Consider the following 12,626-nt stretch of genomic DNA (forward strand, 5'->3'; position numbering starts at 1 on the left):
ATCATAGAGACTGGTTTCTCCATGTTAGCTGCAGCTTCCACAGCAGGACAAATTAAATTCATCTGATATCTCCTGAATATGAACTATGTATCCGATTCCATGCACAGCATGGACCTAAACACCTCAAAATCTTTTTTTTCAACCAGTCCCTTCACACCACTGGATTTTATCTCGCAGTAAAGTTCTGCCTAGCTTCTCACAATTTGTTCCACCTTTTATAAGGATTCCTTAATATATACAGCCCTATTGTTAAACAAAAGCGACACGCTCTGCATTCAGATGCAGTTGCCACTGAGTGTCCTATACCAACCTCCCGGACAGCACTTGGCTTGCGTTCTGCTAAGCTATGAGTTATTACATGTGGCAGCAAGTGTTGGCAGGGCAACTGGAGTTCAGCTGCGAAAGGGAACGGAGAAATCAGACGAGTGCCTGGGTACCAGAGTCCTGTCCTTTCTTTCCTGCCCTTTATAGAGATGCAATTTTCCTATGGCCTGTGATGATTTATTAGCAAAGGAGCAGCAAATCCAGCTATAGCAAGTTTCTTTCCAGAGCTAAATTTACTGCCACTGCCTGGCATAGATCTTATCTCAAGAGTGAACACTGGGTAGCAATGGAAGATGGATAGCCACGAGGAAGTGATTCTTGTGTAAAACAGCACAGTTAAGCATTTGTGGCTCAGCCAGCCTGAGCACCTCATTCATTTGGCATTGACTGTATACATGAACTTTTCTGAAAAGTTTTCTTAAATGAAATGAACAAGATGAACAGCGATGCCTGTTACTTTTCTCTCCCCAGATACACCAGGTTACCCTCTGCACTCTGTGAGAATGAGAAGACCAACCTCACTTGCTACAACGGCGGCAGCTGTGCGAAGTTGCAGGGTGAATTAAAATGTGTGTGCTGGCTAGGTTTCACTGGGGAACGGTGAGTCACAGCAGAGCTGAACAACAGTGAGAATATACAAAGTTTATTTCTGCTCTACTTTTTCATCTCGGTTCCCATACAAAAATCTATGCTGAAATATAGGTCTGGCCAGAGTCAAACAATAAAAAAGAAAAATTACAGTTTAGGTCAAAGTCAAGAACACTTTCTTAGCCAAGACTTAACTAAGGAAATATGTCTTTGAAAAACGTAAAATATGGTAATTTTCTTTCTTGGAAGTAATTCTGGATTCGTGTTTCTTTCCCACTAACTCTAATACATGATGCAAATATGGTTGCTGTTGAAATAAAATAAACTATACCTTAAAGATTGCCCCATAGAATCATCTCGAACCCCAGCGGTAGGTACACCTCATCCAGATGAATCTACCTTTCCCAGAGAAACACTTCAACTCTTCTGCACCTAATTCCAGGATTGTCAATAAGAGGTTTATCACTGGTTTACATCTGTGACTTGCTGAAAATGCAGGCAAATTTGCATATGCATTTGACTGGCTGAGGTGAGGTCAAGGGCAAAAGGGTGCATATTCCATAGCTTTTATCAGATTCCCAAGGGGATCAGTGTTCCCAGAATGGGACAAACTAGGACTCTGCAAGGTAGAGATACTGTAACAGCAGATAACAAATGCTTAGCCATTTGTCTAGTACTGTGCCAGGCACCCGAAAATTTCATCTCTAATTATTATTATTTCCATTTGGTATTTGTGTAAACTGAAGCCGAGAGGTTAAGTGACAGGTCAGGTGCCAGTCAGATGTGTGCTACAGCAAGGTTGCACTGCCTTCAAAGCCTTTGCTCACCTATAGGATGTGCTGGCATAAATGTATGACTAACTCTTGACTTGCAACACTTAAAAGGGAAAGAGTTCTCCTCCGTCTCACATACCATCCAGGGTAAGATAATATTGATCTCTGATCATTCATGTCCAACACATTGGACAAAGAGATTTTGACTGAATTAATTTTCCCCAAAAGAATAGTTAATAAAGTAATGGCTATATTTTTGCTGCATGACAACTACAGTTTGGATTCATCTGAATTTCCTTTTTTTTTCAACTAGTTCTTTGGGCACCACACAAATACAGCTCTGTTGCCATGTTTACAAAACAGCAGGCGATCTTGGCCACACCTGCATTTTTCCCTTCCGACATTCGACAACAGGGCTAGTTCCTGCTTTCACGGCCAGTGCTCAGTGGCTGGCTCTAAGTGGCACAGGCAGTCCTAGCACCTGTGTGCACGGAGAGGTGTAGCCTCAAGTCACATTCCACTTGTCATTGCACCCATGTTTTCCATGCACCATATGATTAACCCAGCGACCATTCGGCTGTCTCCAACTCCATATATCTCCAAAATACTGCAAAGATTTTGAACAACACTTTAACTCTGTATTTACCTGCTGGTTACTTCCTGCCTTCAGCGTCACAGTTAGCACTTAATGGACATTAATGTTTCAGGCCAGTGCACAGAATCATCCAAAGCCTTGGCCTGTTTTTCTCCGCGACTCCCACATTGTTCCTATGTACAACAAAAGTTTCCCTCTCCTGCAATGTTTGTTTGTTTTAAAAAAAATAGTATCTGGCATTTAAATTCAAACTGTTGACTTGAAATGGGGTAAGAAAAGGAACCTCAACGTTTTCCTTCCTCTCCCAGGAATCTTTTCACCTGCATAAACCTCTCTGATGAAAATGGATTTCTAAAGTAGGGAACACACGTTCCAGGATTCTGTGCTTTCAGAGTCCTTCTCTGTCATTAGTTAATTCACTGGATGCCAATGGATTATTTGTCTTGATTTTCTACCTATTAATAACCTCTAATGAAAGCTCCAATAATATTTTTAATGATTGTGTGTATATGGTGCACTGTTCAGCTCAAAAGAGAAATGGATAAGACATAGAGAAAGAATAGCTGGAGGAAAGCTAGAAGATACTGGGCAGTCTCCCAAGGCCTGGGGGGATGTGACTTCCATAAAGTTCAAAGATCCTGGAAAGCTGTCTTCTAACAAATTGCCTTCTTTCCTGTGGGGTCAGACCTCCGGCTCTGCGCTGTCAGCCTGGCTGGTTGCATGTGACGGATGCTGGAACACTCGGGCCCACCCAGGGCAGGGAGCGTTTGGCAGGCTCCCCTGGATGGTCGCGGCCTTCTCGGGTCTCATCAGAGGAGTCTCCTTCCAGCCCAGAAGCCTAAGCCAAAAAAGGAAAACAAGATGTCTCAGCTATGCTTGGTATCCAACGGGATAAGGAGCTGTTTTTCTGGGAAGAAATCTCTCTTTACTTTATGCCTTGGGGTGGCCCTGCCCCACCCATGGCCTCATCCCTTCAGTTTGAGCCTAGGGATTAGTGGGTGACTCAGGCATGCAAGTTTACCTCTTAGGAGGTGGGGAATGAAAAACTGTTTACCGTGGGCTTCAGCCTTGTGAACTGCTCTGTCGATATTCCTGAAGCTAAGATTTTATATGAATTTTCCAAAGTAAGAGAGATGCCTCAGTTACTGGTCTATCCCAAAGCCTAGCAGAGGGTTTGGCACGTGGTAAGGGCTAAAGAAACCTCTACTCAATGAGTGGGGAGTTAATTGGTGAATGTATAGAAAAACAAGTAGTTGATAGAAAATTAGAGGGAAAATGACAGTGTTCCCGGGAAGAGGATAGTTTCAGTTTACCTTAGAATTGAGGTACCACTTGTTTTTGGAAAATTTGGCTTTTGAAAATCGTTCTGCCTGAACGTGCAAAAATTGCACGTAGCTGTGAAACTGATTTATTAGCAAGGGCAATCTTTTAAATTATCTACTTTGCCTTTTTGTTAAAAATAGGTTTCCCAAGGATAATAATCCCAAACCTCCCAGAGTAAACCAAGTACATTTTTCTGTTTCTGATGGGCTTTCCCCCTTCTCCTGGGGGCACTGATATACTAGCATCCTTATAGCTTGAGTGGAGGTCTGCTCCGTAGACTCTAGGCTGAAAAAACGCAGCTCACTCTCCTGGTCCCCATGTACCCCAATAAACTGAACTTTTATAAGGTGGCAACAACAATAGCTCTCTTGAGGGAGAAACTGACTATGCGTGGCCCCACTTTGTCTTGGTTTATAAATATTTGCACCTGTTTCTCATTCTAATTAACTGTGTGTGACTGTACTTGTGCGTGTGTGTGTGTGTGTGTGTGTACAAATCATTTTCACTGAAAGAAAAATCTGTGAAAGGAATTTTGAGGACGATCTCCCACGTTACCGACCACCTACAAAGGGCATGGGAGGTGGGTCCATCACACTGCACTGTTCTGGCTGGATGCGGCCAGCGTTCTTTCTCCCCACTCATTTCACAGCCAATGTATTGACCTGGGTTCCGGGTTTCTCCTGTTTCTGTTTTCAAGGTGTGAAAAGGACATTGATGAGTGCGCCTCCAATCCCTGCCTCAACGGAGGCCAGTGCCATGACTTGCTGAACAAATTCCAGTGCGTCTGTGACTTGGCCTTCGCCGGCGTGCGCTGTGAGCTGGACGTAAGCAGCCTCTCTTTCTACGTCTCTCTCCTGCTCTGGCAGAACCTCTTCCAGCTGCTTTCTTACCTCATTCTGCGCATGAATGATGAGCCCGTGGTTGAGTGGGGTGAACAGGACGATTATTGAGGTACCTTTGAATATTCCCAAACTTGAAAGACATGAATTTCAAGAGATGCCTTGAAATAAAAACCATCTTGAAAATTAAAATAACTTCAAGCATCTTGCAAACACTTTATTAGTATATCAAATATTTACCTATTCTGGCTCTAAATGCAAAAAAATATTGCTCTTAATATGAGCAGAAGCATCTCATTGTTGAGAGTATTCAGCACAAACATGCCATCATTCTCAGCGCTTCTGTGACTGAATGACCCCTGCAGTAAGAAGCCACTTCCTCCCACAGCCCATTCTTGTGCATACTTTTATGATGTAAGTTGCCCTCAGTCACCCTCATCCTGTCATTTATGTTCTTTCATTCTTATTTATTATTTGACATGACAATTTGAAAATTACTGATTAAACTGTTTATATCCATTTACGCTTTTTTGCAAAGCTATTCACACGAAGTATTGCCAATTCTCTGGTAAGTTGAAAATATGTGTGGGGAATTCATGAAGTCCCTCAAATGTAGAAAGAAAATTTTCTGATATAATTGGTATCAATTCTCAAGTTATACCTCACCAGTATAATTTACAATTCCATAAAAACTTCCTTCCTCAGAAAAAATGACAGATAAAGCTTTTCTTCATTTATTTTTCCTGTAATACTTCCTATATAAATAGAATAACTTTTTAATTACTTATAAATTTATGAGTTTATTGACATCTCTATCAAATGGATTAATCTCAATTGCTTTTCAATGCATATTCAATAAAGAAATCAGTACTATTGTATATGAATACACTAAAATATAAATTATAAAACTTGAACCTCTTGGAGGCATATTTTTCTAAAATTTGCAAGTAAATCTATCCTCTTCAACTATCTTTCTGAGAAAAAAGCATAGTACCTATTATAATCAAAGTATATTTGGCATTAAGGATTTTTTAATAAATAAATACCTGAAATGATGGATCTACAAAGTAAATTAATTAATAAGGTATTAATTTATTAATAGAAAGATTAATATATTCTTGCTTAGCTTTAGTAGAGTGTATAAAATAGTAATTAGAAAATAACTTTATTTGCTAATGTTTTTATTGCTTCCACTAGCATGTTATCATTGATGCTAAATATCTTTGTGTGGCTATACCTTCTGAAGGAGCTGCTATTTACGTTCATTGAAAAGGAAAATAGGTTGATCCTCTGAATTAATTTAGAAAGCAGCTATAGTAACAAAGGCCTGCCAAATATCAGCTTGCAAATGCGTTTGTGTCTTTAGGAACCGCCCTGGTTTGAGAATGTGAGGGTGATTTATCCTTTGGGTGATATCCAATACTCATTTAGTTTCAACAGCTTTAAGAAAGTTGTTTTTCTGTGGAAATTACCAAGGTAAACTTAACTATACCATGAAATCAAAATTACAAAGGAAATATATTCAATTTTATTTTTCAACAGTAATAGAGGATTTTATGCAGCAAATGTATACCCTGTGGAGTGCTGGCAGGCTCTAAACTGGGAGACACTCATCAAGTTGTCCTTCCTACTCCCCGCTCCCCTTGCCTCCAGACAGCACGTACCATCCTGCCCTCTCCGCTGATCTGTTCCAAAGTTAGATTTCGTGACAAGAGACTTGGGGAGAAACTTCCCATCAATATTTGCATCCCCAGATTATCTGAAATAAGCGTAAAATTGATTATAGCCAAAGACCACATGTACAGTTTTCACATTTACTCCCTTTTGGGCATATCTGTAGATATATACTTACAGGTCATTCCAAATGTAACATGTTTCCTTCCAAATGTATTTAAGAATCACTCGCCGTCTCCTTCTCTGGACAATTCTGAGGAGGGGGCCTCAGAATTGTCCGTTGCTTTTCTGTTTTCCAGTGTCTTGTCACAGCTGACTTAAAAGCACTGTCCCTTTTCTCTGTCTTCCTCTGTATTTTCAGTTGCATTGTGTGTGACTATGGCTTTTGCACATTTGCACAGAAAAATAAAATCATTGTTTCTGTATCTCTGCCACTCGTCCTCTACAATTGTCTTCATTTCCTTTGACTGTGTCTTGCATACTAAGATGTCCAGAAGCCAGGCCTGCACACATTCACACACGCGCACATACACACACACACACACACACACATACACACACAGATGCACACACACCACTCATAATGAACACAGAAGCACCTGTGCTGATCGCCCTGCATTGTGGTCTCTTTCCCCAGATATGTTTCTGTAAACACCTGTGACCATCAAGGTCAAAGTTGCATGTGTGGATACGTTCCCTCTGTGGCAGGAATGCCTCTATTTGGAATTCTGGAATTGATGACACCCTTAATGGTTCTAACTGCTGGTCTGCATTGTCCCCTCACCCCAGCGCTAGAGATAGTTAACGTGGCTCTGAGGAGGGGCCATCTCACCTGAGTGACGGAAATTCACACAAACTCCTTGAGACCCCGCTTCTGAAGCATAACCTACAGTAGCTGAATTAAAATTTTTTTTTATTTTGCTCATTTTTAACGTTCAACATTTGAACTAAACAAGGCCGTGTCTCTGCCTTTGGCCACGCCTCTTCCTTCTATGTGTGTATGTACGTGGGGAGTGGTTTTCATCACCCGCCTTTTCAGAGAACAGGGAAGTCGAGAAATCAGGGAGGTTTGGAGACATTAGTGTTTTGACAGCACAGAAAGACAAATTCAATTGACACTATCGAGAACCTTCTCTGTGCCAGGGACTGTGATAAGCCTTCTATAAATACATAATTTTTTCAATATAAGGGCAACCAGTATCTCTCACCTTCCAAATTCTTCACTTAATTGTGCTTAAAGATCCTTTCGCCATATCTGAGTTTTAAAGCAGAAGTTATTCAGCTTTAATTTTGCAAAGTTTAAGTGGAGGCTTTTCTAGAAATGGTTATACATAAAATGTCAGTTTAGTAATTTAGGAAGAAAATCAGTGAAGGAAATACAAAAATTATTCTCAACTACCAAAATTACTACTAATATGGACTAATTTCATTTCTCTACTTTTTTGATTTATTCAACAAATACCTGATGAATACCTACTATGTGCCATGCCCTGGACTAGGTACTGAGAATACAACTAGATTAGACACAGCACTTGCCCGTAGGTTGAGGGTTTCCTAGAGGATGTAGATCAACAGAGGAAGAGAGTTCCTGGATCCCTGTTAGGATGGAACTAAGTGCCAGCTCTAGAGGAGCACAGAGGAGGTGCGTTTTTGCCCAGTTTTAAAGGCAGAGGTCAAAGTCCCCACGCCTAAGCTGAGATTCAAAGGTGACCAGACGTGAGGTTGTGGCAGGAGGGCTGGAATAGCAGGGAGCGTTTCAGCAGAAGGGCCTGCAGAGGTGTGTGGTGTGGCCGCAGTGTGAAGTGGGTGGAGGTGGAGTAAGCCTGAGGCTTCAGTGTAAGCGGACGTGAGTCCTTGGAAGCCAACTCAGAGACCTTGGCTTGTTTTCTTGAGAGCAATGGAGAGTCTTTGATGGAATTCAAACAGGGAAGTGATATGATTACGCTTGCACTTTAGAAGATCACCTGGACTTCTAGGGAGAGAATGGACTCAAAGACAGGCAAGACTGGACCCAGAAAGACACATTTAGGGGGCCGTTGCAGCCATATAGACAAAAAGGCAATACTTTGCACTACTGAACTGGGATGTAGAGAAAGGTCTTCATTTAACAAAGTTTGAAGTAGTAAGATCTTTGTGATTGTTTGGGAGAAGCTGTAGATCTGAGAACATGAAAAGTTAAATTTTGTGAATCTCATTTTTAAAATATTTGTTGATTGAATAAATAAATACATGTAAGGTCAATGGAATATCCAAGTATAGTAATTAATTGATATGAATATTCAAGTCTGAAGTTCAAGAGACATGGCAAGCTGGGAGTATACATTTGGGAGTCTTATTATAGATCTATTGAACTCTTGCATTTTATTCTCCATATCTGTATTATTTTTTTGTACTTTTGAATTTGTTCATTTGTATTTCTTTTAGTATTTTTCCAGCTTTATTGAGATAAAATTGACATATAACATCCTGTAAGTTTAAGGTGTCCAACGTGTTGGTTTGAGACACTTGTATTTTGCAAAATGATGACCACCATACCATTCCCTAGCTCCTCCACCACACCACGAGATTACTATTTCTTTTTTGTGTTGAGAACATTTAAGATCCTCTCTCTTAGCAACGTTCAATAATACAGTATTATTAATTATATATGGTCACCATGCTGTACATTAGATCCCCGTAACATATTCGTCTTATACTGAAAGTTTGTACCCTTTGACCAGCATCTCTCCATTTTCCCTACCCCTCAGCCCCTGGCAACCATCGTTCTGCTCTCTGTTTCTTTGAGTTCAATTATTTTTAGATTCCATATATAAGTGAGATCATACGGTATTTGTCTTTCTCTTTCTGACTTATTTCACTTAGCATAATACCCTCAAAGTCCATCCAGGTTGTTGCAAATAGCAGGGTTTCCTTCATTCTCATGACTGAATAACAGTCCATTATATATGTTCAGTTGACCTTGAACAACACAGGTTTGAACTTCAAGGGTCCACTTATATGTAGATGTTTTTGAATGGTAAATATAGAGTACGAGAGTCCGAGGTTGGTTGAACCCCAGGATGTGGAGCCGTGGACACGGAGGAACCACAAATACGGAGCAACAGCACAGGTGGAGGGCCGGTATAAGTTACACGCAGATTTGTTACTTTGAGGAGGGTGTAACCTCTGGATTGTTCATGTATTTATATAAATACACTTATCTCTGCAAGATCCTATTTTCATTTCCTTTGGACAAACACCCATTAGTGGGATTGCTGGATCATATGGTAGTTCTATTTTTAATTTTTTGAGGAACCTCTGTACTGTTTTCCACGGTGACTGCACCAATTTACATTCCCACCAACAGTGCATTATGGTTTCCCTTTTGTCCACATGTTCCCCAACACTTGTTGTTTGTCTTTTTGATGACAGCCATTCTGACCAGGGTGAGGTGGTATCTCATTGTGGTTTTCATTTGCATGGGCTGAATGATTAGTGATTTGAGCATCTTTTCATGTGTCTTTTGATTATTTGTGTGTCTTATTTGGAAAAATGTTTATTCAGATCCCCTGTCCATGTTTTAATTGGATTGTTTGGGTTTTTTTCTATTGAGTTGCATGAGTTCTTTACATAATTTGGATATTAATCCCTTATCAGATATATGACTTGCAAGTATTTTCTCCTGTTCTGTAGATTCCCTTTTCATTTTGTTGATGGTTTCCTTTGCTGTGCAGAAGCTTTTTAGTTTCATATATTCTCACTTGCCTATTTTTGCTTTTGTTAACTTTGCTTGTGTCCGATCCAAAGAAAACCATTGCCGACACCAATGTCTTGGAGCTTACCGTCTATGTTTCCTTCTAGAAGTTTTATGCTTTTAGGAATTTTATGGTTTTACGTTATACATGCAAGTTTTTAATCCAGTTTGAGTTGATTTAATACAGTATGGTATAAGATAGAGGCTCAGTTTCATTCTTTTGCATGTAACTGTCCAGTTTTTCCACCACTACTTATTGAAGAGATTATTCTTTCTCCATTTTATATTCTTGCCTCCACTGTCATAAATTAATTAACCATATATGTGCAGGGTTTTGGGGGGCTCTCTGTTCTGTTCCGTTGATCTATGTGTCCATTTCTATGGCAATACCATACCATTGGGGCTGCTATAGCTCTGTAATATAGTATTAAATCAGGAATTGTAATGCCTCCAGCCTTGTTCTCCTTTCTTAAGATTGCTTTGGCTGTTAGAGTCTTTTAAGGTTCCCTACAAATTTACTATTGTTTTTTCTATTTATGTGAAATGCTGAAATGTTGGTCTAATAGAAGCTACATTGTCATTACCAGAAATGGGAGCTATAATTTTAAGAAGGTAATCCTAGATTGTATTAACCTAAGCATTTGGTCCCAGAACAAGGTATGTTGTTTTCCTTCTGACTTATACACTGACCAAGTCAATCAGAAGAGTAGGTTTTACTTCTGGGCACCACATTCAGAGAAAAACATTGATGCTTCCAGGCCTAGAGAAAGGCATTTTAGAAACAGTCCAAGGATAGGGGATGTTTTTTCTAGAAAGAGAAGACTTAAGGAAAGTATGAAACTGCCTTCAGATGTTTGAATGGTTATTATGAAAATGAAAAAGTATATTTGTTCTCTATTAATAGAGCAGAAATAAGAGGAATAGAATTTATAGGAAAAATATTTCAAGTCACCATAAGGAAAAACAATTTAACATTGGAAATATCCAATAATGTAACGCATTGCCTTGCACCAAAGTGAACTCCCATCCCTGGAAGCATTCAAATAGAAACTAAGTGACAATATTTCATAAATATTGCAGAAAATATTTGTCACTAATTCTGAGAGCTGCATGGACCTGACCACTCTTAAGCATCTATGATTAGCTGATTAAGCACAATTAATGCACTTTATACATGCGAAATTTCTCAAGATTCTTATCTATATTACTCATGGTAACAAGATTATAGGCTAAGTTTAGAAATGACATATGAATTTTTTAGTTGAGGAAAGTGTGGTGTAGAGGGCTAAATAACTGACCAGAATCACCTGATACTTTGGATAAAGTGAAGGTTGGAAAGGATACCTCTGGGATTTTTAGATCATTAACAACTTGGGCCTATAGTGAAGAAATTTTTGAGAATGAGAAATTTCCCCAAGAATGTATTTTTAGATACAATAATCTATTATGCTGCTTCCTTTGAAACCGAAAGCCTAGCACCATCAATTCTGCCCCATTTACCATCTGAAAGGCATCTTTATCATCTGGAGCAAGAATGGACTGGGCCTGGATGCTTGTCCTGTGCTTCGCATGCTTTTGAGAGCAAACCTTGAGGTCTGCAATGCTCTACAATCAATCAGGTTCAAGCAAGATCTGCAATAGAATCAAGGCAATAGCCAAGGGGAAAAAATAGAGCATTTGGGAAAATTTATTTGGGTGGTGCTTTTTCATTTTTAAATCTTATGGTAAAATAATGTTGTCAGAAAAATATTCCATTGTAAATGTAGGATGTTTTCTAAAGGAAGATTAAGTTAATTCTCTTTCAACCCTTATACTGAAGTACATGACACTGAAATATTAGACAGAAACACATAAAATTGCATATGTTGCACAAATGGCAACTTTATATGATTTTACCTGTCACATAAGAAGTGCCTCATAAGTGCCAGGATGCTTGTCCTAAATTTTGAATTATTAGTGCAGAACAGAGAGTCAAAGAGTTAAAAAGTTCTCAGAAATCATCCAGTCCAACTTCTTTGTATAAAAGATGAAGAATCTAAGGCTCAGAGAGAGTATGCCTTACTTAATGTCTATTCATGTATTTCCTCCATTTCTCAATTAGCTTATTGTTTGTTTGTTTGTTTGTTTGTTTTGTTACTGAGTTGTAGGAGTTCCCTATATATATTCTGAATATTGGTCCCTTATTAGATAGAGGGTTGGCAGGTATTTTCTTGGAAATTTCATAGGTTGTCTTTTAACTCTGTTGATTGTCTCCTTTGCTGTGCAGAAGGTTTTGTTTGATGTGGCTCTATTTGTCTATTTTTGCTTTTGTTGCCTGTGTTTTTGGTATTGTGTTCATGAAATCATTGCCAAATCCAATGTCAGGGGTTTTCTACCCTGTTTTATTCTAGTTTTAGGTCTTTAATCCACTTTGAGTTCAATTTTTATGTATGGTGTATGGTCTAATATTTTTTTGCACATGGATTTCTGGTTTTCCCAGCATCATTTGTTGAGAAGAGACCACCCTTTCCCCATTGTGCATTCTTGGCACCTTTGTCAAAGATCAGCCAACTGTTTATGCAAGGGTGTATTTCTGGGCTCTCCATTCTGGTCCTTTGGTCTACATGTCTGCTTTATTCTAGGACCATACTATTTTGATTACTGTAGTCTGTAATATATTTTGAAATCAGAAATTGTGAGGCCTCTAGGTTTGTTATTTTTTCTCAAAATTGTTTTGGCTACTCAGAGTCCTTCGAGATTCTGTATAAATTTTAGCATTTTTTTATTTTTGAAAAAAT

General features: G+C 39.2%; 1 protein-coding gene across 4 annotated transcripts in view; it reads left to right on the forward strand.

Annotated features, from left to right (window-relative positions):
* The window catches only part of CRB1 (crumbs cell polarity complex component 1), a 295,880-nt gene that overhangs the window by 252,257 nt on the left and 30,997 nt on the right, over positions 1-12,626 (forward strand). For all 4 annotated transcript variants that reach the window (XM_057729774.1, XM_057729775.1, XM_057729777.1 and 1 more), the window contains 2 exons: positions 796-924; positions 4,301-4,427. In XM_057729774.1, the coding sequence (XP_057585757.1) occupies positions 796-924; positions 4,301-4,427 (256 nt within the window). The remainder of the gene's footprint in view (positions 1-795; positions 925-4,300; positions 4,428-12,626) is intronic.

The sequence above is a fragment of the Hippopotamus amphibius genome, chromosome 3 (genome assembly GCF_030028045.1).
Source record: "Hippopotamus amphibius kiboko isolate mHipAmp2 chromosome 3, mHipAmp2.hap2, whole genome shotgun sequence".
Classification (NCBI taxonomy): Eukaryota; Metazoa; Chordata; class Mammalia; order Artiodactyla; family Hippopotamidae; genus Hippopotamus; species Hippopotamus amphibius.